We start from the raw sequence: 26,702 nt of genomic DNA, 5'->3' as shown, positions 1-26,702 counted from the left end.
ATGTTGTGGTGGCAGCTGCAGAGAGGTATTTGGGTGTGCGAGACTTGACAGCAGAAGAGTTACAAGATGTGTTAAGTGGTGATGTCCCATCCTTTCAGGGTGATGGCATGAGGTAGGAATAAATACATTTAATTAGTGGAGTAGGGGGGGTGTTAATTTTATTTTATATGATTTTGAAATTAGTGAGTATGGTGTTAGATGGTAGGGTATTTATTTAGTACATTTTTTTTTTTCAAGTAAAGTATAAGATAGTTATACTCCAGTTTAGTAGGTGGCGGTAATGCAACAAATTGGATGCCAACCGCCGTTAAACTTCATAGAAGAAGAACAAGAAGAAGAACAAGAACAAGAACAAGAACACTAATTTCTGCTGCAGCGTCGACTCTGAGCTAAAAGCATTGTTGTCCCATTTCGGCGTCTGTACATTTCCGGGAAGTTCTAGCTAACGCGGTGCATTCATCCAGTCCTGTGCATTTACATCCCGTTTTCAGCAAGTAGATAGATAGATCCTTTATAGAATACTTTATTTAAACTTGACACTCAAAAATGCGCAGAAGGACAGACGGTCAAGAAGCCACTGGAGATGCTAGGACAGACAGAAAGGTAGCTATCTACTTCGCTAGGCTGCTAATCTACTAGCTCGGTTAGCGAGCAAGACAGAAATGTCAACACCACTTCCATCTCCTCTCAGATGTTCAGATCAAACTGAACTAGCTAAGTACTACCGCAAGGCATAACTGGTAGTCTAGGTAATTGCTTTACCTAGCCCTGATATTACTATCTTCCATTAACGTTACACTGACTACATGACTTAACTTACATGTGGACACAATGCTTCAGTTAAAGCCATTCCAAGGCTCATTGTAGAGGCATTTTGACTGACACATGTTTATGTAACTACTGCTTTCTGACAGCTGTAAATGCTAGCTAGGTAGCTTATCCACACTTTGATATAACATGTTGACTATTATTCTCCTATGACAGACTGACAGACAGACTGCAGGTTCAGGAGAGACCAGGCAACAACATCGACCACAACAAGGGGCTAAAGCGAGCAGATGCTGGTCGACCATTACCTCAGTTGGAAAATGTCTCCTCCTCATCATCCTCATCCCTCCCTTTCTGAACTATGCATCATTGCAAAGAGAGGGCCAACTGTTACTGCCAGAAGGTAGCCTGCTGCAGACATGACATTCACCTTCCTGCCTCACTGACATTCACTTTCCTCCCTCAACTTTATTCTTTAATGCGTAGATGAGTACAGAAGGCCAATAAAACCCTTACATTATGATTAAGATTATCAGCATTGATTAATTTGTATCTTTTTTTTTTCAGATGGTGAAATTATAGATATCGGTTTAGGTCAAAAGATGCACCTGATGTGCAAAGGACAAGGACAGCCAGTTGGTAAGTCTGCTAGCTTGCCAGAAATGTCAACACAACTGTCATCTCCTTTCAGATGTAAGCCCTAACTACTCTGTTTCCTGTGTAGTCATACTGGATGCCCCCACTGGTATGTCCTCTGACATCTGGTTCCATGTACAAGAGAACATTGCACTGCTAACCAAGGTAAGGAGAAATACAGTACATCGTTTCAGGCAACTCAGTTAATGATTCAACAGTTCTAGAAGGGTTTTATTTTTGCTGATTCAAACAAATTAATGGACTACATTCCCTGACCAGAAGACAATTGTGTATGATATGATTGCAAATATTGTCCTGGTTCTAATGTTTTTGTGACAACTGCTGACGTGAAAAAGGTTTAAAATATTTTTATTTGATTGATTGATGTTCCCGTTTTCCCACCCACAGGTGTGCACTTATGACCGAGTGGGACTGGGGTTCAGCAAAAGAGTCCTGCAGAATGAAAGTACGGGGACGGAGAAAGTCTGGGGGATGTCAACCACTGGACGGTAAGCATCTTGTTTTCTCTATCCTGTCATTTTATAGTTTTACCTATAACTGCTTGCCCCAGAATACCAAAATGAAGCAGTTATAGGCTACTCTGTTGTGCAAATGTGCATCCTTTCCCTCTTGATTTTCATGCATTGTTAATGTAAAGTGTTACCTAATAGGCCTCCCGAGTGGCGCAGCAGTCTAAGGCAGTGCTAGCGGCGTCACTTCAGATCCGAGTTCGATACCGGGCTATGTCGCAGCCGGCCGCGACCAGGAGATCCATGAGGCGGCGCACAATTGGCCCAGCGTCGTCCGGGTTAGGGAGGGTTTGGCTGGAAGGGTTATCCTTGTTCCATCGCGCTGTAGCGACTCCTGTGGCGGGCCGGGTGCATGCACGCTGACACGGTCGCCAGGTGTACGGTGTTTCCTCCAACACATTGGTGTGGCTGGCTTCCGGGTTAAGAGAGCAGTGTGTCAAAAAGCAGTGCGGCCTGGCGGGGTCGTGTTTCGGAGGGCGCATGGCTCTTGACCTTCGCCTCTCCCGAGTCCAGACGGGAGTTGATGGGACAAGACTAACTACCAATTGGATAGCATGAAATTGGGAAGAAAAAGGGGTAAAAAGTACCCAAAAACTTGTTACCGAATAGTATCTACTACTACAGTCAAGGTAATAGGTGTTTGATGCAAGTTATTCTAAAGCCCTGATTCTCAACAAACACTCACACCATTCTCTATCAGATTTAGTATTCCCCTTGGCTAAGCGCCACCTCATGGATTGTCCAATCAGAGACATCGGGGTCCACTGCCCCACAATCTCCCTGCCATGGTCTGCATGTCCTTGACTTTCCCCTAATCTCTCTGGCTGACAAAGTAACGTGTTGTTAAGGTTGTGGTTGTATGTGGACGATCAGGTCAGCAGTCTCTGTTACCTTGGGATCTGGCCCAGGCTAACAGCAGAGCAGGCAGCCGCCGCCTTCTGATACAAGCAATCAATTACCCAGAATTCAATAAGCTGGCAAGCTGAGGATTTGATGACTGCATTCCTCTCTTCTCCCTGCTGCTGCAGTGAAACCTCTTCATCCCAGCCTCTTCCCTCCTCTCCAATGTTGATTTATTAGTGTAAGAGACCCAACACAACAGATGGCTGTCTGTAGGGAGCTGCATCTCACTTGATGATGATGCTCTTTTTCTTTTGGATGATTTTCTGTTGTATCTATCCTGCTTTACAAGGCAAAGTGTCCAGTAGGCTACTTTACATTGGCTGGTTTCAATGGCAGTGTTTCTCTTGTTCTGGTGTAGCTGCCGTCTTAGGGTTTGATGTGTTTTTACTGTAAAAGCCCTTTGTGACAGCTGTGGTTGTAAAAACATACATTTGATGAATTGATTGATGTCTTTTCCCCCTACAGAATGGTGGACAACCTCCACCGGCTCATCAGGTTAGCTGGTCTAGCCACGCCTCTCATCCTGGTGGGATCTGAACTGGGCACGCTCAACGCCAGGTTCTACAGCCATATCCATGACGCGTGAGTCTCCCTGCCCACCTAGCTACGGAATCTCGATGGAAAATATAGGCTAACTCGTTTCTTTTTGCCAAACTTGCCACAAGTCAAAATATATTGAGATCGCTTAGTGATAGGTTCACTCCAAAAGTTGGTTGATATGTTCATATCTCAAAAGTGGTTGTGTAGATTCAGCTTTATGTCTGCATCCCAAATGAAGGGGAAAGATTTGCACAGTTTTTGACAAACTTTGGGCATTCTCACTTTCTCATCCCTGTTTGAGTTCCATCCTATTCCCTCTCACATTATTGACTTCAGTAACTCCAGTACTTCAAAAGTATCATCACAATCTGTAGATAGGCTCAGCACTGCATCAAACCCAGGGACATCATAAATGATCTACCCCCACATCCCCACATCCCCACCAACCCCCATTTCTGAGAAACCTGGTGATTAACACGAGCAGGGAGGGATCAGCCTCCTGGCCCGAGGTGAGAGATTTAGCGTTTCATCAGCCGTGATGTGCGTCAGTTAAGAGAGTAAATGAAGCGATGGTGAGAGGATGACACCTGCAGAATAAAATATATTCCCCCCTGGATATGGTGATGGGGTGTGGGCCCATCCATCTGTCTGCCAGTGTGCCTGGAGCAATCAGACAGACAGACAGACAACCGGGGCAGAGAAATCCTTCTCACACTCATTACGGACAGGACAGGAAGGGTATAGGGGATGGGTCAGAACGGACAGGACAGGAAGGGTATAGGGGATGGGTCAGAACGGACAGGACAGGAAGGGTATAGGGGATGGGTCAGAACGGACAGGACAGGAAGGGTATAGGGGATGGGTCAGAACGGACAGGACAGGAAGGGTATAGGGGATGGGTCAGAACGGACAGGACAGGAAGGGTATAGGGGATGGGTCAGAACGGACAGGACAGGAAGGGTATAGGGGATGGGTCAGAACGGACAGGACAGGAAGGGTATAGGGGATGGGTCAGAACGGACAGGACAGGAAGGGTATAGGGGATGGGTCAGAACGGACAGGACAGGAAGGGTATAGGGGATGGGTCAGAACGGACAGGACAGGAAGGGTATAGGGGATGGGTCAGAACGGACAGGACAGGAAGGGTATAGGGGATGGGTCAGAACGGACAGGACAGGAAGGGTATAGGGGATGGGTCAGAACGGACAGGACAGGAAGGGTATAGGGGATGGGTCAGAACGGACAGGACAGGAAGGGTATAGGGGATGGGTCAGAACGGACAGGACAGGAAGGGTATAGGGGATGGGTCAGAACGGACAGGACAGGAAGGGTATAGGGGATGGGTCAGAACGGACAGGACAGGAAGGGTATAGGGGATGGGTCAGAACGGACAGGACAGGAAGGGTATAGGGGATGGGTCAGAACGGACAGGACAGGAAGGGTATAGGGGATGGGTCAGAACGGACAGGACAGGAAGGGTATAGGGGATGGGTCAGAACGGACAGGACAGGAAGGGTATAGGGGATGGGTCAGAACGGACAGGACAGGAAGGGTATAGGGGATGGGTCAGAACGGACAGGACAGGAAGGGTATAGGGGATGGGTCAGAACGGACAGGACAGGAAGGGTATAGGGGATGGGTCAGAACGGACAGGACAGGAAGGGTATAGGGGATGGGTCAGAACGGACAGGACAGGAAGGGTATAGGGGATGGGTCAGAACGGACAGGACAGGAAGGGTATAGGGGATGGGTCAGAACGGACAGGACAGGACTGGAAGGCTATAGGGGATGGGTCAGAACGGACAGGACAGGACTGGAAGGGTATAGGGGATGGGTCAGAACGGACAGGACAGGACTGGAAGGGTATAGGGGATGGGTCAGAAACGGACAGGACAGGAAGGGTATAGGGGATGGGTCAGAACGGACAGGACAGGAAGGGTATAGGGGATGGGTCAGAACGGACAGGACAGGAAGGGTATAGGGGATGGGTCAGAACGGACAGGACAGGAAGGGTATAGGGGATGGGTCAGAACGGACAGGACAGGAAGGGTATAGGGGATGGGTCAGAACGGACAGGACAGGAAGGGTATAGGGGATGGGTCAGAACGGACAGGACAGGAAGGGTATAGGGGATGGGTCAGAACGGACAGGACAGGAAGGGTATAGGGGATGGGTCAGAACGGACAGGACAGGAAGGGTATAGGGGATGGGTCAGAACGGACAGGACAGGAAGGGTATAGGGGATGGGTCAGAACGGACAGGACAGGAAGGGTATAGGGGATGGGTCAGAACGGACAGGACAGGAAGGGTATAGGGGATGGGTCAGAACGGACAGGACAGGAAGGGTATAGGGGATGGGTCAGAACGGACAGGACAGGAAGGGTATAGGGGATGGGTCAGAACGGACAGGACAGGAAGGGTATAGGGGATGGGTCAGAACGGACAGGACAGGAAGGGTATAGGGGATGGGTCAGAACGGACAGGACAGGAAGGGTATAGGGGATGGGTCAGAACGGACAGGACAGGAAGGGTATAGGGGATGGGTCAGAAACGGACAGGACAGGAAGGGTATAGGGGATGGGTCAGAACGGACAGGACAGGAAGGGTATAGGGGATGGGTCAGAACGGACAGGACAGGAAGGGTATAGGGGATGGGTCAGAACGGACAGGACAGGAAGGGTATAGGGGATGGGTCAGAACCGACAGGACAGGAAGGGTATAGGGGATGGGTCAGAACGGACAGGACAGGAAGGGTATAGGGGATGGGTCAGAACGGACAGGACAGGAAGGGTATAGGGGATGGGTCAGAACGGACAGGACAGGAAGGGTATAGGGGATGGGTCAGAACGGACAGGACAGGACTGGAAGGGTATAGGGGATGGGTCAGAACGGACAGGACAGGACTGGAAGGGTATAGGGGATGGGTCAGAACGGACAGGACAGGACTGGAAGGGTATAGGGGATGGGTCAGAACGGACAGGACAGGAAGGGTATAGGGGATGGGTCAGAACGGACAGGACAGGAAGGGTATAGGGGATGGGTCAGAACGGACAGGACAGGAAGGGTATAGGGGATGGGTCAGAACGGACAGGACAGGAAGGGTATAGGGGATGGGTCAGAACGGACAGGACAGGAAGGGTATAGGGGATGGGTCAGAACGGACAGGACAGGAAGGGTATAGGGGATGGGTCAGAACGGACAGGACAGGAAGGGTATAGGGGATGGGTCAGAACGGACAGGACAGGAAGGGTATAGGGGATGGGTCAGAACGGACAGGACAGGAAGGGTATAGGGGATGGGTCAGAACGGACAGGACAGGAAGGGTATAGGGGATGGGTCAGAACGGACAGGACAGGAAGGGTATAGGGGATGGGTCAGAAACGGACAGGACAGGAAGGGTATAGGGGATGGGTCAGAACGGACAGGACAGGAAGGGTATAGGGGATGGGTCAGAACGGACAGGACAGGAAGGGTATAGGGGATGGGTCAGAACGGACAGGACAGGAAGGGTATAGGGGATGGGTCAGAACGGACAGGACAGGAAGGGTATAGGGGATGGGTCAGAACGGACAGGACAGGAAGGGTATAGGGGATGGGTCAGAACGGACAGGACAGGAAGGGTATAGGGGATGGGTCAGAACGGACAGGACAGGAAGGGTATAGGGGATGGGTCAGAACGGACAGGACAGGAAGGGTATAGGGGATGGGTCAGAACGGACAGGACAGGAAGGGTATAGGGGATGGGTCAGAACAGACAGGACAGGACAGGAAGGGTATAGGGGATGGGTCAGAACAGACAGGACAGGACAGGAAGGGTATAGGGGATGGGTCAGAACGGACAGGACAGGAAGGGTATAGGGGATGGGTCAGAACGGACAGGACAGGAAGGGAATAGGGGATGGGTCAGAACGGACAGGACAGGAAGGGTATAGGGGATGGGTCAGAAACGGACAGGACAGGAAGGGTATAGGGGATGGGTCAGAACGGACAGGACAGGAAGGGTATAGGGGATGGGTCAGAACGGACAGGACAGGAAGGGTATAGGGGATGGGTCAGAACGGACAGGACAGGAAGGGTATAGGGGATGGGTCAGAACGGACAGGACAGGAAGGGTATAGGGGATGGGTCAGAACGGACAGGACAGGAAGGGTATAGGGGATGGGTCAGAACGGACAGGACAGGAAGGGTATAGGGGATGGGTCAGAACGGACAGGACAGGAAGGGTATAGGGGATGGGTCAGAACGGACAGGACAGGAAGGGTATAGGGGATGGGTCAGAACGGACAGGACAGGAAGGGTATAGGGGATGGGTCAGAACGGACAGGACAGGAAGGGTATAGGGGATGGGTCAGAACGGACAGGACAGGAAGGGTATAGGGGATGGGTCAGAACGGACAGGACAGGAAGGGTATAGGGGATGGGTCAGAACGGACAGGACAGGAAGGGTATAGGGGATGGGTCAGAACGGACAGGACAGGAAGGGTATAGGGGATGGGTCAGAACGGACAGGACAGGAAGGGTATAGGGGATGGGTCAGAACGGACAGGACAGGAAGGGTATAGGGGATGGGTCAGAACAGACAGGACAGGACAGGAAGGGTATAGGGGATGGGTCAGAACAGACAGGACAGGACAGGAAGGGTATAGGGGATGGGTCAGAACAGACAGGACAGGACAGGAAGGGTATAGGGGATGGGTCAGAACAGACAGGACAGGACAGGAAGGGTATAGGGGATGGGTCAGAACGGACAGGACAGGACAGGAAGGGTATAGGGGATGGGTCAGAACGGACAGGACAGGAAGGGTATAGGGGATGGGTCAGAACGGACAGGACAGGAAGGGTATAGGGGATGGGTCAGAACGGACAGGACAGGAAGGGTATAGGGGATGGGTCAGAACGGACAGGACAGGAAGGGTATAGGGGATGGGTCAGAACGGACAGGACAGGAAGGGTATAGGGGATGGGTCAGAACGGACAGGACAGGAAGGGTATAGGGGATGGGTCAGAACGGACAGGACAGGAAGGGTATAGGGGATGGGTCAGAACGGACAGGACAGGAAGGGTATAGGGGATGGGTCAGAAACGGACAGGACAGGAAGGGTATAGGGGATGGGTCAGAACGGACAGGACAGGAAGGGTATAGGGGATGGGTCAGAACGGACAGGACAGGAAGGGTATAGGGGATGGGTCAGAACGGACAGGACAGGAAGGGTATAGGGGATGGGTCAGAACGGACAGGACAGGAAGGGTATAGGGGATGGGTCAGAACAGACGGACAGGACAGGAAGGGTATAGGGGATGGGTCAGAACAAGGACAGGACAGGAAGGGTATAGGGGATGGGTCAGAACGGACAGGACAGGAAGGGTATAGGGGATGGGTCAGAACGGACAGGACAGGAAGGGAATAGGGGATGGGTCAGAACGGACAGGACAGGAAGGGTATAGGGGATGGGTCAGAACGGACAGGACAGGAAGGGTATAGGGGATGGGTCAGAACGGACAGGACAGGAAGGGTATAGGGGATGGGTCAGAACGGACAGGACAGGAAGGGTATAGGGGATGGGTCAGAACGGACAGGACAGGAAGGGTATAGGGGATGGGTCAGAACGGACAGGACAGGAAGGGTATAGGGGATGGGTCAGAACGGACAGGACAGGAAGGGTATAGGGGATGGGTCAGAACGGACAGGACAGGAAGGGTATAGGGGATGGGTCAGAACGGACAGGACAGGAAGGGTATAGGGGATGGGTCAGAACGGACAGGACAGGAAGGGTATAGGGGATGGGTCAGAACGGACAGGACAGGAAGGGTATAGGGGATGGGTCAGAACGGACAGGACAGGAAGGGTATAGGGGATGGGTCAGAACGGACAGGACAGGAAGGGTATAGGGGATGGGTCAGAACGGACAGGACAGGAAGGGTATAGGGGATGGGTCAGAACGGACAGGACAGGAAGGGTATAGGGGATGGGTCAGAACGGACAGGACAGGAAGGGTATAGGGGATGGGTCAGAACGGACAGGACAGGAAGGGTATAGGGGATGGGTCAGAACGGACAGGACAGGAAGGGTATAGGGGATGGGTCAGAACGGACAGGACAGGAAGGGTATAGGGGATGGGTCAGAACGGACAGGACAGGAAGGGTATAGGGGATGGGTCAGAACGGACAGGACAGGAAGGGTATAGGGGATGGGTCAGAACGGACAGGACAGGAAGGGTATAGGGGATGGGTCAGAACGGACAGGACAGGAAGGGTATAGGGGATGGGTCAGAACGGACAGGACAGGAAGGGTATAGGGGATGGGTCAGAACGGACAGGACAGGAAGGGTATAGGGGATGGGTCAGAACGGACAGGACAGGAAGGGTATAGGGGATGGGTCAGAACGGACAGGACAGGAAGGGTATAGGGGATGGGTCAGAACGACAGGACAGGACAGGAAGGGTATAGGGGATGGGTCAGAACGGACAGGACAGGAAGGGTATAGGGGATGGGTCAGAACGGACAGGACAGGACAGGAAGGGTATAGGGGATGGGTCAGAACGGACAGGACAGGAAGGGTATAGGGGATGGGTCAGAACGGACAGGACAGGAAGGGTATAGGGGATGGGTCAGAACGGACAGGACAGGAAGGGTATAGGGGATGGGTCAGAACGGACAGGACAGGAAGGGTATAGGGGATGGGTCAGAACGGACAGGACAGGAAGGGTATAGGGGATGGGTCAGAACGGACAGGACAGGAAGGGTATAGGGGATGGGTCAGAACGGACAGGACAGGAAGGGTATAGGGGATGGGTCAGAACGGACAGGACAGGAAGGGTATAGGGGATGGGTCAGAACGGACAGGACAGGAAGGGTATAGGGGATGGGTCAGAACGGACAGGACAGGAAGGGTATAGGGGATGGGTCAGAACGGACAGGACAGGAAGGGTATAGGGGATGGGTCAGAACGGACAGGACAGGAAGGGTATAGGGGATGGGTCAGAACGGACAGGACAGGAAGGGTATAGGGGATGGGTCAGAACGGACAGGACAGGACAGGAAGGGTATAGGGGATGGGTCAGAACAGACAGGACAGGACAGGAAGGGTATAGGGGATGGGTCAGAACAGACAGGACAGGACAGGAAGGGTATAGGGGATGGGTCAGAACAGACAGGACAGGACAGGAAGGGTATAGGGGATGGGTCAGAACAGACAGGACAGGACAGGAAGGGTATAGGGGATGGGTCAGAACAGACAGGACAGGACAGGAAGGGTATAGGGGATGGGTCAGAACGGACAGGACAGGAAGGGTATAGGGGATGGGTCAGAACGGACAGGACAGGAAGGGTATAGGGGATGGGTCAGAACGGACAGGACAGGAAGGGTATAGGGGATGGGTCAGAACGGACAGGACAGGAAGGGTATAGGGGATGGGTCAGAACGGACAGGAAGGGTATAGGGGATGGGTCAGAACGGACAGGACAGGAAGGGTATAGGGGATGGGTCAGAACGGACAGGACAGGAAGGGTATAGGGGATGGGTCAGAACGGACAGGACAGGAAGGGTATAGGGGATGGGTCAGAACGGACAGGACAGGAAGGGTATAGGGGATGGGTCAGAACGGACAGGACAGGAAGGGTATAGGGGATGGGTCAGAACGGACAGGACAGGAAGGGTATAGGGGATGGGTCAGAACGGACAGGACAGGAAGGGTATAGGGGATGGGTCAGAACGGACAGGACAGGAAGGGTATAGGGGATGGGTCAGAACGGACAGGACAGGAAGGGTATAGGGGATGGGTCAGAACGGACAGGACAGGAAGGGTATAGGGGATGGGTCAGAACGGACAGGACAGGAAGGGTATAGGGGATGGGTCAGAACGGACAGGACAGGAAGGGTATAGGGGATGGGTCAGAACGGACAGGACAGGAAGGGTATAGGGGATGGGTCAGAACGGACAGGACAGGAAGGGTATAGGGGATGGGTCAGAACGGACAGGACAGGACAGGAAGGGTATAGGGGATGGGTCAGAACGGACAGGACAGGACAGGAAGGGTATAGGGGATGGGTCAGAACAGACAGGACAGGACAGGAAGGGTATAGGGGATGGGTCAGAACGGACAGGACAGGAAGGGTATAGGGGATGGGTCAGAACGGACAGGACAGGAAGGGTATAGGGGATGGGTCAGAACGGACAGGACAGGAAGGGTATAGGGGATGGGTCAGAACGGACAGGACAGGAAGGGTATAGGGGATGGGTCAGAACGGACAGGACAGGACAGGAAGGGTATAGGGGATGGGTCAGAACGGACAGGACAGGAAGGGTATAGGGGATGGGTCAGAACGGACAGGACAGGAAGGGTATAGGGGATGGGTCAGAACGGACAGGACAGGAAGGGTATAGGGGATGGGTCAGAACGGACAGGACAGGAAGGGTATAGGGGATGGGTCAGAACGGACAGGACAGGAAGGGTATAGGGGATGGGTCAGAACGGACAGGACAGGAAGGGTATAGGGGATGGGTCAGAACGGACAGGACAGGAAGGGTATAGGGGATGGGTCAGAACGGACAGGACAGGAAGGGTATAGGGGATGGGTCAGAACGGACAGGACAGGAAGGGTATAGGGGATGGGTCAGAACGGACAGGACAGGAAGGGTATAGGGGATGGGTCAGAACGGACAGGACAGGAAGGGTATAGGGGATGGGTCAGAACGGACAGGACAGGAAGGGTATAGGGGATGGGTCAGAACGCAGGACAGGACAGGAAGGGTATAGGGGATGGGTCAGAACAGACAGGACAGGACAGGAAGGGTATAGGGGATGGGTCAGAACAGGACAGGACAGGAAGGGTATAGGGGATGGGTCAGAACAAGGACAGGACAGGAAGGGTATAGGGGATGGGTCAGAACGGACAGGACAGGACAGGAAGGGTAAAGGGGATGGGTCAGAACGGACAGGACAGGACAGGAAGGGTATAGGGGATGGGTCAGAACGGACAGGACAGGAAGGGTATAGGGGATGGGTCAGAACGGACAGGACAGGAAGGGTATAGGGGATGGGTCAGAACGGACAGGACAGGAAGGGTATAGGGGATGGGTCAGAACGGACAGGACAGGAAGGGTATAGGGGATGGGTCAGAACGGACAGGACAGGAAGGGTATAGGGGATGGGTCAGAACGGACAGGACAGGAAGGGTATAGGGGATGGGTCAGAACGGACAGGACAGGAAGGGTATAGGGGATGGGTCAGAACGGACAGGACAGGAAGGGTATAGGGGATGGGTCAGAACGGACAGGACAGGAAGGGTATAGGGGATGGGTCAGAACGGACAGGACAGGAAGGGTATAGGGGATGGGTCAGAACGGACAGGACAGGAAGGGTATAGGGGATGGGTCAGAACAGACACTGGAGGCCCACTTCATCACTGTTTCTCTTTTTTTTCTCTCTGCGTCCTCTCACTCTCTCTCTCCTTCCGTCCTCAGGCAGGTGTCAGACCTTGTCCTTATTGATCCCATTCCAGAGGACATCTTTGAGGAGGACCAGTGGCAGAAGTACTGGTAAGTCACCTCGAGGAGGAGGAACGGAGGAGAGGGAGGGAAGGGAGAGAGGGGAGAAAGGAGGAGCAGAGCGAGTTGGTACTACTGTGTTACTCAAGCCCTTGACTCCATCCATATTTGCTGTATGGATAGTGGATAGGATCCACTGTAGTTGATTATCTCTGTTGGACAGGAAGCAGCATTAACATGATTAATGAGGCCAAAGGAACTCATTAGTAGATCCCACTCTCTTTCATCAGGAAGAAATGAGAGCGGAGAATTAGGGTGGGGGAGAGATGACACACATTTTAATAATAAGTCTCTTTTTTCCCTATGCATGATTCATGTCAAGCTGTGGATAATGGACATATAACCCTATTCATATTCATTGTTCATAAATGGCCATATAGGATATTATGATAATAACGCAGGACATTAGTGAAACTGTCAGTTATTCATAGTCATCAGTAAATAGCAGTGATTTACATAACAATATGGTAATATGCTGTAAAACAATACAGGTAAACACATGAAAAGATGTAAGCTGAAAATTAGTTTGACCCTACCATTTACAATATTGCTTTTCTTTGTATCAATTGGAGGGTGAATGCTACACGCTCTCCAAGCGTAATATCTTTGAACAACATTCTATTCAAAGTTATTATTCATGAACAAACACTTTCCATATGTTTTGTAAAAAAAAAAAAGCGAAATTCTTGTAACTTTTCCAAAATGTCTAAGTTTTCCATAAATTGCGCTTGGAAGATTCCTGGAATAAGCAATGAACATGCAGGAAATCTGAGGATCCTCCAAACGGTGGGATTTCTGGAAAACCTGTGAATTTTAGGAAAGTTCCAGGGATTTTCCAACCCTAGTTTTGTCTGTTATTTCCCTCCGCCAGCATCCCATTTGCTCTGTGGGGTTATATAACATTTCTTTAGTGAGATAAGAAATGAGTTGTTGAAAATGGCCTAATTTGTACGTGACTGTAAGTGGAGCCGTGTCATTTATCAGAGATATGTGTCCAATTATCCTCTGATTAATAGGCATTCATTTCATTTCCCTGCTGCCTAGCAGACTACAGTGTACTGGCTGGAGATCCAATTACTCTGCAACTTAGAAATCAACCGAGGAAAGGATTGCTGCATAAAGTACATTTATATTATTAGTCTCTGATTTTAGATAGAAAACAAGAAATATGTAATATCAAGATTACTGAAACCATTTTTGTAGTTCTATCCGGAGCCACCGAAGTGTGTGTGTATTGACATTCTTTAGAACATAATACAAGTCCAACAGCGTCCGATACAACTTAACATTCATACAACGTAGCGCGCGCACACACACACACACACACACACGCCGTGATGGTACCTGAGGAGACGGTATCAGCGAGGCTGCTCTCTGCCTGGGCTCCAGGACTTACACATCAAAGTCCTTCTCATTAACCACGGCTCTCTCCCAAATTACTGCTGTTTTATCAGACAAAATCAATCGGCACCGTCTCCTGAGAATTTCTCCTTTTTCATTTATTTTATTTTATATGAACTTGGAAGTAGAGCGAGATGGAGACTAGAGTTCCCTAGCCTGGAATCCAAACTGATATGCTCTATTTCACCATTGTCTCAGTTTGGATCCCAGGCTATATTTCCTATTGGTATTTCTCCTCTGAGGCTAGGAGCCAGACATAGTACTTCCTGATGAGAAATAAAGTCAGCAGAAGGCCAGGAGTTAGTGGAAGCCCCTCTGTCTAGCCATACAGATTGCATTCATTCAGGGACGTGGTTTTAGTCAGATCCCTACAGGATGAAACGCATACAATGAGTTTGTTTTCTTTGCCCTGAAAATGGGTCTTGTGAAGTTGACCCAATTTTATATGTACAGTATCTTCGCGTTCGCACTTGATGATAGTATAATATTTAGCAGAATCACATAAGATCTGCAGTCAACCCTACACTCTCCCTAAAGTCTACAGTAGATAATGTCCTACATGTAAATATAACACATTGGCATGAAGGCCAGATTCCTACTATCTACTGTAACAGTCTGTGTTTAGTGTTTTATGTAGGAAGGAGATGGGGAACCATAGATACCAGACTTCAGTTTATAATTGGACCTCATAACGTGTGTGTGTGAGAGACGGTGTTTGTGTGTGTGTATTAGAGTTGGTGTATTACAGAATGAATTTGTCTCTGGAAAATATTGACTCGTATTTAATATAATCCAAAACAGTGGGAAGTATTCTATTTTAATGAGCTTGTCCTTATTGTTTGTTTAATGAGCGTTGCTTGATAGTCAAAACACCATTTTACTCTAGCTTTTCAAATGTGTTTACTCAAACTGAATCCTTTGCATCATGAAATCACTGGGGTAGAACTATTTAGAAATTGGCTAATTGCATTCATGATGTTGCTTATATTCCTTATTTCAGATATTCAGGACAAAGTTGTTTTCATGTTAGTATGACCAACATCTGCCCTCTTCATAATATCAAGTCGAAGAAAAGGACAGTGCCTAAGGCGTTTACTTTAAAGGTTTAATGGTTGGTCAACCTGCAGTGACATTTTAAATGAGCAGAACCAGAGGGTCAAAACAATGTGTCTGATGGTGTGATGGATGCCCCACCTGATTGGCTGTCTCTCAGCAGGCACACATGAGCTACTGTACCAGCTGGGGTGGTGGGCTTGGCCTGGGCATGGCCCAGCTGGGCTGGCGGGCTTGGCCTGGGCATGGCCCAGCTGGGCTGGCGGGCTTGGCCTGGGCATGGCCCAGCTGGGCTGGCGGGCTTGGCCTGGCCCAGCTGGGCTGGCGGGCTTGGCCTGGGCATGGCCCAGCTGGGCTGGTGGTCTGGTGGTGGGCCTGGTCTGGTGGTGGATCAGTCTCACCTGTATGGAAACCTGATAGAGTTATGAGTCCAGATGGAGACTCCATATCACATCCAGCCAGGCCCCATTCATCATCTGATCCCTCATTAGTACCCTGGGCACACTGAGGATACAGACTGTCTCAGACGGCCCTGGGCACACTGAGGATACAGACTGTCTCAGACGGCCCTGGGCACACTGTGTGTGTGTTCCTGTTTGACACTCAGACCCCGTTAGCCAGACCGCTAGCAGAGGAAGGTAGGCAGAGAGAGTTTTGTTTTGTTTGACTGTCACTTTGTCAGATGACGGACTGGTGTGATGGGCTTAGATGATTCCTCTCGTTTAATTTGAGTTATAAACCAAATGCTTTTATTTTCACTTTGTTTGTTGAAGGTGTGTGTCCATCTGCGCTTTGTTGCAGTTTTCCAGGCTGGGTAGAGGACTGTATAGTGACAGACAGCAGTCCAGCCACTCTGCAGGCCAGGCACAGGTAGCAGCAGCATTCTCCTCTGAGCTCATTCACTCGGTGTGTTGCCTGCCTGTGTTCAATAATCCAGTGGAGCCAGGCCAGGCTCCAAGCCTCCCAACCCATGTCAGGGGGACTCAGGGCCCAGATAGGCAGCTTCACCAATGGGCTCTGGGAGTAGACAAGACCTAGTGGAGTGGACAGTAACACCACGAAATATGACGCACTCTGTTAGGATATCGATTGAGGATAATAAAAAAACCTGACTGTGCGTGTGAATCTTTCAAGTGTGCGCGAGAGAGAGGGAGTGAGTGTGTGTTACTCTGCGACAGAGAATAGCTATGACTATGTTTCTTTCTGCCTCCTCTCAGCCTCCACTAACTGTTAGAACAGCACAGCTCCCCAGAGACAAGCAGGAGAGTCAGGAACCCCAATTAATTGTAATTGGCACCGCTGTAAGCATAACTATTGTTGCTCCGTTCCACTAATCAAGCAGGGCTGTCTCGGGCCCACATGTATTTCCTTCACTAGAATCTATAGTATTGACTCGGGGAGGAAGGAACCGCTGCTGGTCTGGCTGTTCTGGGCAGTACAACACTGCCACACTTTGGCCAAGTGGGGAATTGCTCTGTTGGTTTAATAAAAAGGCCATCTGTCTGCATTCATTCATTCATTCATTCATTCTCTAGTTTCAGTAGTTGTTCATCTCAGGAAGAATGGCACTTTGATTATATTTACAAATCTTCGCCGCTTGAATGTGACTGGATCCCTGTATTAGAAGTATTTCCAAGTAACACTACAAGGTAGCAATGAGAATAGTTCTATCTTGTGCATGGTGTCACTGTATTTCACAGGAATCTCCCCATTAATCACTTGTAGTTTTATACTACACTTTCTTTTTGACACTTGTGTAATGAATCTCTGTTTTATACACCTACAATAGTCCATATTTACTTGTGTCGTACTCCTTGTTCCGTTTTCTCTCCTGTAATAGTCCTTGTTCCGTTTTCTCTTGTGTAATAATAGTCCTTGTTCCGTTTTCTCTCGTGTAATAATAGTCCTTGTTCCGTTTTCTCTCGTGTAATAATAGTCCTTGTTCCGTTTTCTCTCGTGTAATAATAGTCCTTGTTCCGTTTTCTCTCGTGTAATAATAGTCCTTGTTCCGTTTTCTCTCGTGTAATAATAGTCCTTGTTCCGTTTTCTCTCTCGTGTAATAGTCCTTGTTCCGTTTTCTCCGTGTAATAATAGTCCTTGTTCCGTTTTCTCTCGTGTAATAATAGTCCTTGTTCCGTTTTCTCTCGTGTAATAATAGTCCTTGTTCCGTTTTCTCTCGTGTAATAATAGTCCTTGTTCCGTTTTCTCTCGTGTAATAATAGTCCTTGTTCCGTTTTCTCTCGTGTAATAATAGTCCTTGTTCCGTTTTCTCTCGTGTAATAATAGTCCTTGTTCCGTTTTCTCTCGTGTAATAGTTGCAGGTTGATGTTTATTTTCATGAATCTTGCCCAGGAGGCAGAACTGACCCATTTCTGCTAGATGGGCCAGCTGCAAAGTAAAAATTGGCAATATCGTGAAAATGTATGAAAACCAAAATGTACTTTTTGGATGTAATTTAAGATCAGGGTTAGGCATTGGACTTAACAACCACACTGGTTATGTTTAAAATCCGATTGTATTACTTTGTGGCTGTGCCAGCTAGTGACCTCTCTGCAGAGCTGCCTCCAGGGCAAGACTCATGACAATAAATGCCAACCTGCGTAATTGTCCATGTTCTGTGTTCTCTCCTAGTCATGTAATAGAACATGTTCCACGTTCTACTCGTGTAATAGTCTGTTTTGTCCGTGAGCTCCCTCTCAGGTAATGGAGGCCCTGCATATGGAATGACATGCTAATGAGGCAGGACCCTCTTATCTTGTCGGGGGGCCAAATTCCGACAGTGAATTGCGACAGTTGTAACAAAAGTAACAGAGCGTCTATTCAGCCTGCACTAATCCAGATGGGAAAGTCAAACAGCAGAAAGTCCGCTGCACAAACTCATTTCATCACGTTATTAATTTAGATATTGCCTTGCCGCTCCTGAGGAGGAAGGGGAAAGAAGAGCCCTCTGAAATGACCAACATGGCTGAGGCGTTTTGCACATGGTTCCTCCACTCCCTCTCCCCTCTTATCGCCTTAATTCATCCCGCCAATCTGGGCTGTCTTTACCCACTAAATTTCCCTTTGACACGCATGCCTTCCCTCGCATAATCCTCCCTCCCGGGCAGAATTAAAAATGGAGGGAATAGGAAGGGACAGGACAGGTGGCTGGAGAATCTTTGAAATAATGCGACAGACAGAGCAATGATTTGACCAGATTCAAACAGGGGCTGATAAAGTTTTGTATGGAGAGGAAAAGGTGACAGGTGGAAATGTGTGGAGACAGAGAAGTCCCTAAAGAGCCAGGTTATATGAGTCCCTTCTAAATTGTGGGGCAAGAATGACTTCAGGGGTGAAATAGTGGCAAGGAAGATGATAATGTCAAAATGTCAGTCTTAAAATGTCTGATTTGAAGAGAAAAAATGGTCTGTGAGGCTGAAATTGAGAAAGGTAGCAGCAAATATTTTCCTGTCTGCTGCTTCCATTAAACTTTTGTCTATTTGTGACCTCTTCCTAACAGCCCTGCTACAATACAGCCATTAGGGGTCAGGCATTGCCATCAGCCATTTTGGTCGATTGCTGTGTAGCAGGTAGAACGCCCCATTGACGGCACGTGTATTGTTACTGAAGTTTAAGACTGGAAGACTGTTAACATTTGTTTCTCCAAATACCTGAGGACCAATCAGGCTACAGCCTCGTCTAGACCTCAGGCTACAGCCTCGTCTAGACATCAAGCTACAGCCTCGTCTAGACATCAAGCTACAGCCTCGTCTAGACATCAAGCTACAGCCTCGTCTAGACATCAGGCTACAGCCTCGTCTAGACATCAGGCTACAGCCTCGTCTAGACATCAGGCTACAGCCTCGTCTAGACATCAGGCTACAGCCTCGTCTAGACATCAGGCTACAGCCTTATAAGGATTTACATCCTTTGACAAAACTTGATATTGCAACACGTGGGAAATAACAAGCCAATGTCGAGTTGAGGTGAAAGCTGTGGGGTGAGCACTTTGGGTCGGGGGGGTGTGCACTCTAGGTTGAGGCCTGGTTGGAGGCTGTGGGCCTGACTAGCACGTGGGGTGGACTGAGACCTGACTGGAGGCTGTGGGCCTGACTAGAGGCTGTGGGCCTGACTAGCACTGTGGGGTGGGCTGAGGCCTGACTAGAGGCTGTGGGCCTGACTAGCACTGTGGGGTGGGCTGAGGCCTGACTGGAGGCTGTGGGCCTGACTAGCACTGTGGGGTGGACTGAGGCCTGACTGGAGGCTGTGGGCCTGACTAGCACTGTGGGGTGGACTGAGGCCTGACTGGAGGCTGTGGGCCTGACTAGCACTGTGGGGTGGACTGAGGCTGACTGGGGCTGTGGGCCTGACTAGCACTGTGGGGTGGGCTGAGGCCTGACTGGAGGCTGTGGGCCTGACTAGCACTGTGGGGTGGACTGAGGCCTGACTGGAGGCTGTGGGCCTGACTAGCACTGTGGGGTGGACTGAGGCTTGGGGCTGTGGGCCTGACTAGCACTGTGGGGTGGACTGAGGCTTGGGGCTGTGGGCCTGACTAGCACTGTGGGGTGGGCTGAGGCCTGACTGGAGGCTGTGGGCCTGACTAGCACTGTGGGGTGGACTGAGGCCTGACTGGAGGCTGTGGGCCTGACTAGCACTGTGGGGTGGACTGAGGCCTGACTGGAGGCTGTGGGCCTGACTAGCACTGTGGGGTGGACTGAGGCCTGACTGGAGGCTGTGGGCCTGACTAGCACTGTGGGGTGGACTGAGACCTGACTGGAGGCTGTGGGCCTGACTAGCACTGTGGGGTGGACTGAGGCCTGACTGGAGGCTGTGGGCCTGACTAGCACTGTGGGGTGGGCTGAGGCCTGACTGGAGGCTGTGGGCCTGACTAGCACTGTGGGGTGGGCTGAGGCCTTGGGGCTGTGGGCCTGACTAGCACTGTGGGGTGGACTGAGGCTTGGGGCTGTGGGCCTGACTAGCACTGTGGTGGGGTGGGCTGAGGCCTGGGCCTTGGGGCTGTGGGCCTGACTAGCACTGTGGTGGGGTGGGCTGAGGCCTGGGCCTTGGGGCTGTGGGCCTGACTAGCACTGTGGTGTGGGCTGAGGCCTGGGCCTTGTGGCTGTGGGCCTAGCTGTTGGGTGAGGGCTGTGGGGATAGCTGTGAGGTTCAGATCTGTGGGGTGGGTTGGCTGAGAGCTAGGGCTGGGGGTGCACTGAGGGCAAGGGCTCAGGGCTCAGGGCTGTGGGTGGTCTGAGCAAAGTGGATGGGTGGGCTGAACACTAGGGGCGAGGGGCTGAGCACTGGTTTTTGGTGGCGGGGGGGCAGCTGTGAGGCAGACGCCACTTGATTGGGCTCTGCAGGCTGAGACCAGCCAATTCAAAGCACCAGTGAGCTGAGACCGATTGGCCCTCCTGAGTTACAAAATCCCAGCGCTGCTCTCCTCATTTGCCCCCCAAAATATCTCTCATTCTCTCCTGTCAAAACGTCTGTTAGAGAAAGTTTGGGATTTTGGCTGAAAATACATATTTATTAATATCTTATTTCTAATGAATATTCCCAATAGGTCTGTTTTTAGACCTATGCGACATTGTCTATGTCACACTGTTGTAACCAAGATTGTTCAGAATAAACACAACGCTACGATGTTGTAGTTGAAACTAAGGTCAAGGACTGTGCTATCCTCATCTCTCCCCTGCAATCTCTCAGCTTAGAGGACTTATTGCTGCTGGCCTAAAGAACAGGGAAACACAGCCTTAAAGAACAGTGAAACACAGCCTAGCAGAACAGTGAAACACAGCCTAGCCTAGGGCTGTTTTCTAATCATATTCCATGCATTGTTCTATAATCATACTCCATTCTTGTCAGTTTTGAAATATTGCATTTGGGGATCATTTAATATCAGGATTGGAAATCCATTTAAATTCTTGTCTGTTAAAGGAAGAGGCATGCAATTACACTAAACTAAAAATATAAATGCAACAATTCTACTGAGTAACAGTTCATATAAGGAAATCAGTCAATTGAAATAAATAAATTAGGGCCTAATCTATGGATTTCACATGACTGGGAATACAGATATGCATCTGTTGGTGAAAGATACCTTTGAAAATAGTGGGGGGGATCAGAAAACCAGTCAATCTGGTGTGACCACCACATTTGCCTCAGGCAGCACAAAACATCTCCTTCGCATAGAGTTGATCAGACTGTTGATTATGGCCTGTGGAATGTTGTCCCACTCCTCTTCAATTTGCTGTGTGAAGTTTCTGGATATTGGCGGGAACTGGAATCCAGAGCATCCCGAACATGCTCAATGGGTGACATGTCTGGTGAGTATGCAGGCAATTGAAGAACAGGGAGTTTTTCAGATTCCAGAACTTGTGTACAGATCCTTGCGACATTGGGCCGTGCATTATCATGCTGAAACATGAGGTGATGGCGGCAGATGAATAGCACGACAACGGGTCTCAGGATCTTGTCACGGTATCTCTGCATTCAAATTGCCATTGATAAAATGCAATTGTATTCGTTGCGTGTAGCTTATACCTCCTCTTACCATAACCCCACCGACACCATGGGGTACTCTGTTCACAACATTAACATCAGCAAACTGCTCGCCCACACAACGCCATACATCTGCCTGGTACAGTTGAAACCGGGATTCGTCTGTGAAGGGCACACATCTCCAGCGTGCCAGTGGCCATTGAAGGTTAGCATTTGCCCACTGAAGTTGGTTAAGACGCCAAACTACATTCAGGGTAAGATCCAGGTGAAGACAAGCACGTAGAAGAGCTTCCCTGAGACGGTTTCTTGACAGTTTGCAAAAGTTGTACGCTCTCTCAACTTGAGACATCTGTGGCATTGTGTTGAGTCACAACTGCACATTTTAGAGTGGCCCTTTATTGTCCCCAGCACAAGGTGCACCTGCGCAATGATAATGCTGTTTAATCAGCTTCTTGATTATCTTGGCAAAGGAGAAATATTCACTAACAGGGATGTAAACAAATTTGTGCAGAACATTTTAGAGAGAGAAGCTTTTGTTCGTATGAACATTTCTGGGATCTTTTATTTCAGCTCATGAAACATGGGACCAACACTTTACATGTTGTGTTTAGATTTTTGTTCGGTGTATATTAAGAAATGTTTTGCACAAACGTCTTCAAATATATTGATTTTGGCCATTGGTGCCTGCAAAAATAAAGTAATAAGCATGACGTCTCTGAGTCAGGTAGTTGTTGGGCTGGTGTTGCTTAGCTTTTCATTCCTGACAATCTGATGTTGTGTGTTTGTCTCTAGGTACAGTACGTACGTGTGTGTCTGTATTTGTCTCTATAGTTACAGTCACATGTTGTTGTGTTCTGTGTCTATAGTTACAGTCACATGTTGTTGTGTTCTGTGTCTATAGTTACAGTCACATGTTGTTCTGTATCTTTATAGTTACAGTCACATGTTGTTGTGTTCTGTGTCTATAGTTACAGTCACATGTTGTTGTGTTCTGTGTCTTTATAGTTACAGTCACATGTTGTTCTGTGTCTCTATAGTTAGTCACATGTTGTTGTATTCTGTGTCTCTATAGTTACAGTCACATGTTGTTCTGTGTCTCTATAGTTAGTCACGTTGTTGTATTCTGTGTGTCTGCAGGTACAGTCAGCTGGTGCCATCCCTCCAAGCCATGCAATTCTCAGCTGCCACAGGCATCAGCCGCATCCTCATCATTCTGGGTGTGCTAAAGCCCGCCATCATGGGGGACAACATTGCTGAAGACCTCATTCAGAGACAGGTGAGTCTGACTGAAACATTGCTGAAAACCTCATAAGGCGTAAGGTCCATCTTAAAGACCAAATTAACATATCTGGGGTCAGGTCAGCAGCTCGTATGTTCTCAATGTCTTATTTTGAAACCATGCATTTGAATGTGTGATTTTAATGTGCCTCAATATACCTGCTGACACCAGAAATGAAATTATGTTATTGGGCAGGAGGAGATGTCCAGTTGTGATGGTCCAACCTTGTTGTGTTGGAGAACAATCTCTAACATAGCCACGGGATGGAGCTAGTGGTAGAGTAATGATCGTTCCTCAGAAGGAGGGGAGAGAGGCAGAGAGGAGAGGAAAGGAGGAAAATGAACTGTGACTATTGAAAATTCTTCCTGGTGAAAAATAAGATTTTTTAAAATAGGTTCTATTTCCTGGAACCCACTTTTTGATAGCAACAGAGATTTCAGCTTTTGAAATACTAGTTACCAAGGAGATAAGGACATCAAGTGAGTCATTTTGCTTAAATTGTAGGGAAAGAGAAAGGGTTGGAGAGAGACAAGTGAAGGTTATAATGCATGCACACACACACTTACTTTCAGGCCATGGTCCAATGTTATCATATGTCTTTGTGTTCTCAGAAGTACCTCCTCAGTAACCCAGCCCACCAGAGCAGTGCTGTAGATGAGCATTTTTTCCTGAATGAAAGTGCTTCTCAAGTCAGGTGAGACCAACATACAGTACATGTGAATGTAATATCAAGCTGTCATCACACAATCATTTTGGATATGCTCTACAGTATATCCAAAATTTACAAGTGTAAAAGCAAACTTATTTTGAGATTTGTATGTAATGTTTTGATAATTCTTCAGGGAAATCTCCAAATTCAAACCCCTCTCCAGTAGGACTTCTGTGAGTGTGATTATTGGGGATTCTTTTGATGACCAAATTCCTGCTCCTCTAAACCAAGTGAGTAGTGTACAACCTTCCTCCCTCCATTAGTCTGTCTAGTGGCTGGCCCAATTCCATTTCTCAATCTTCACCCTGAAGTGTGTACTCATGGGTAGGGTTGAAAAAATACTGGAACTTTCAAGCAGGTAGCTGACTAGTGGTGGCAGGTAGCTGACTAGTTGTGGCAGGTAGACTAGTGGTGGCTATTCAGCAGCCTGATGGTCTGGGGATAGAAGCTATTGGCCAGTATGTTAGTTTTAGCCATGAAGCTCCAGTGCTGCCTGCGTCTGATTCGTCGCTCGGGTGGCTGAGGTTCCTTGATGGGACTGTTGATGAGAATGGGGGCATGCCCAGCTTGGTTCCTCCTGAAGTCCACAATCACCTCTTTTGTTTTGCTGATGTTGAGGGAGGGGTTGTTCACCTGGCACCACACTGTCAGAGTGCCTACCTCCTCCCTGTAGGCTGTCTCGTCGTTGTTGGTAATCAGGCCTACTACTGTCGTGTCATCAGCAAACTTGATGATGGAGTTGGAACTGTGTGAGGCCACGCAGTCGTGGGTATACAGGGAGTACAGGAGGAGACTAATAAGATGCAGCCTTGTGTGGCCCCCGTGTTGAGGATCAGTGTGGAGGAGGTAATGTTGCATACCTTCACCACCTTGGAGCGGCCCGTCAGGAAGTCCAGGACCCAGTTGCATAGGGAGGACTTAAGTCCCAGGGCTGTGAGCTCAGGGGGCATTATGAAGGCAGAGCTGAACAGCATCGGAACATATTCCAGTCCACGTGATCAAAACAGTCTTGAGGCATGGATTCTGATTGGTCAGACCAGCGGTGTACAACTTTCCTCTTGAGTCTTTGTTTGTAGGTGGGGAAGCGCAAAATGGAGTCATGGTCAGATTTGTTGAAAGGAGGACGGGAGATAGCCTTATACCCGTGTTAATGTGTTGGTAGTAATTCGGAAGCATGATTCTCAAATTACTTTTGTTAAAGTTCTCCGCGACAATGAACGCTGCCTCCGGGTACTCGGTCTCCAGTTTATTCAGGGTCCAATGAAGATCTTTGAGAGCTTTTTTGGTGTCAGCTTAGGGCGGGATGTACGAAAAAGTAGCGATAATCCCTGAAAACTCTCTGAAGGTAATAAAGGGTGACATTTGACCAAGTATTCCAAGTCGGGAGTGCAGAAGCTCGCAAGTTTCTGTAAGTGTTCCTCGTCGCACTACTTGTTATTGATCATAAAGCAGAGCCCTCTGCCTTTTGTTCTTGCTAGAGAGAGCCCTCTTCCTATCCGCTTGATGAACTGTCAAACACGCTGGTTGTATATAATTTGTTTGGATGTGGGAGGAAAGCCAGGTCTCAGAAAAACAGAGTATGTTGCAGAATCTGATGTCCCTCTGGAAGGAGATCCTCGCTCTGAGTTCATCAAGTTTATGCACTAATTTTTGAACATTGGAGAATAGTATGCTCGGTAATGGAGGACGGGTCACCCAGCGTCTCAATCTCACTAAGACCCTCCCACATCTGCCTCTCCATCTGTGTCTATTTCCTGCTCTCCGGTAGGACTCCCAGGCAACCCGGCGCTTCACCGAAGAACCTAGACCATTGTTCCGCCGTCTTTGGGAATTCGGGAAAATCAGGTGGACGGTGTGACTACCAAGCAATTCATATTCCAATAGTTCTACCTGGGGGGTATGAAGTAATGCACAAAACAAACTGAGTAAGAACATTTTAGAAAAACACAAAAAAAAAGTAGAAACCTGCAATGTTTTGTAGGAGCTCGAGGCAATGCACCATTCGTCGCTCCCATCTTAGCCAACGACTGCACTAGTTCAGGGGGACTGCACTACTGCACAGTGCACACTTCGGGGAGAAAGGGGATGGATGGAATTGGTGTGATGCATATTGACTGTTTCTCACAGGGCCCTCAAACGAACATTGACTGACTATGTGCTTCCACATCAGGTGGTGGCCCAGCTTCAGAAGACGTTACTGGAGCAGACTTACCCCTCGGCCAACCAGATCCATGTTAAAGGAGGGGACCGCAGGATGATCTACAAGAGGCCGTCTGTTGTTAGCAAACACCTGTGGAAGCTGGTGTCCCAACGGCAGTCCAAACAGCAGAGCCAATGACCATAGAGATCTATAGAAGACATCTAGTTCTATTGCTCTAATTTCAAGGTTTGAATTCTGTGGCAGTGACACACTGATTCTGCTGCCAAATGTCTCAACTACACTCACAACCTGAAGATGAAATCATATGTCAGAGGTTCCATGTTTAGTTTTATTCCAGTGAGGATTTTTGACATGAATATACTTGACGTGTATGTCCACACATGAAACCGGTTTCAATCGATTGATTTATTTTTTGTGTACTTTATTACCAGTACAAATATCAGACAGTTTTGCCTTAATGTTTGTAAATAAATAATAAAGTCTTCTGAATTTGTCTGTGTGTTAACGCTACTATCTTTCTGGGATCTAGTCAGTCTGTAAAGCTGCAGCGTTACAGATTCCATGATAGAATGTAAACGTGACGATGTAAAAGTAATTTCCGATTGAGCCGACATATGCAGCGTTTACCGTGAATGCGGGAACATTGACAGGAACATTGACTTTAAATTTGATTCACGCTGTAAAGCTGAATTT

The 26,702-nt window shown here is 49.1% G+C and overlaps 1 protein-coding gene across 2 annotated transcripts; it reads left to right on the top strand.

Annotated features, from left to right (window-relative positions):
- Positions 1–306: 306 nt before the first annotated feature.
- Positions 307–26,502, top strand: si:dkey-122a22.2 (uncharacterized). 2 transcript variants are annotated; one of them, XM_014201201.2, is made up of 12 exons: positions 307–603; positions 985–1,171; positions 1,336–1,407; positions 1,493–1,569; positions 1,813–1,913; positions 3,303–3,419; positions 12,843–12,917; positions 22,998–23,136; positions 23,751–23,833; positions 23,982–24,078; positions 25,617–25,693; positions 26,019–26,502. In XM_014201201.2, the coding sequence occupies exons 1-12, from the start codon at positions 547–549 to the stop codon at positions 26,104–26,106; spliced, it is 1,170 nt and encodes a 389-aa protein (XP_014056676.1). In that variant the 5' UTR covers positions 307–546; the 3' UTR covers positions 26,107–26,502. The 2 variants fall into 2 exon arrangements, with proteins under 2 accessions (XP_014056676.1, XP_014056674.1); XM_014201199.2 differs by lacking the exon at positions 25,617–25,693.
- The last annotated feature ends 200 nt before the right edge of the window (positions 26,503–26,702 follow it).

The sequence above is a fragment of the Salmo salar genome, chromosome ssa05 (assembly GCF_905237065.1).
Source record: "Salmo salar chromosome ssa05, Ssal_v3.1, whole genome shotgun sequence".
NCBI classification, from domain to species: Eukaryota; Metazoa; Chordata; class Actinopteri; order Salmoniformes; family Salmonidae; genus Salmo; species Salmo salar.
The sequence above is the reverse complement of the archived record's forward strand: the minus strand, read 5'-3'. Positions and strand labels throughout refer to the sequence as shown.

What these genes read in the sequence shown, in the direction of transcription:
- si:dkey-122a22.2 (XM_014201199.2), top strand. Translation starts at nt 547, where the DNA reads ATGCGCAGAAGGACAGACGGTCAAGAAGCCACTGGAGATGCTAGGACA. An exon ending in ATGCTAGGACAGACAGAAAG is followed by an intron (nt 604 to 984) that starts GTAGCTATCTAC and finishes CTCCTATGACAG; the next exon opens with ACTGACAGACAGACTGCAGG. An exon ending in GGGATGTCAACCACTGGACG is followed by an intron (nt 1,914 to 3,302) that starts GTAAGCATCTTG and finishes TTCCCCCTACAG; the next exon opens with AATGGTGGACAACCTCCACC.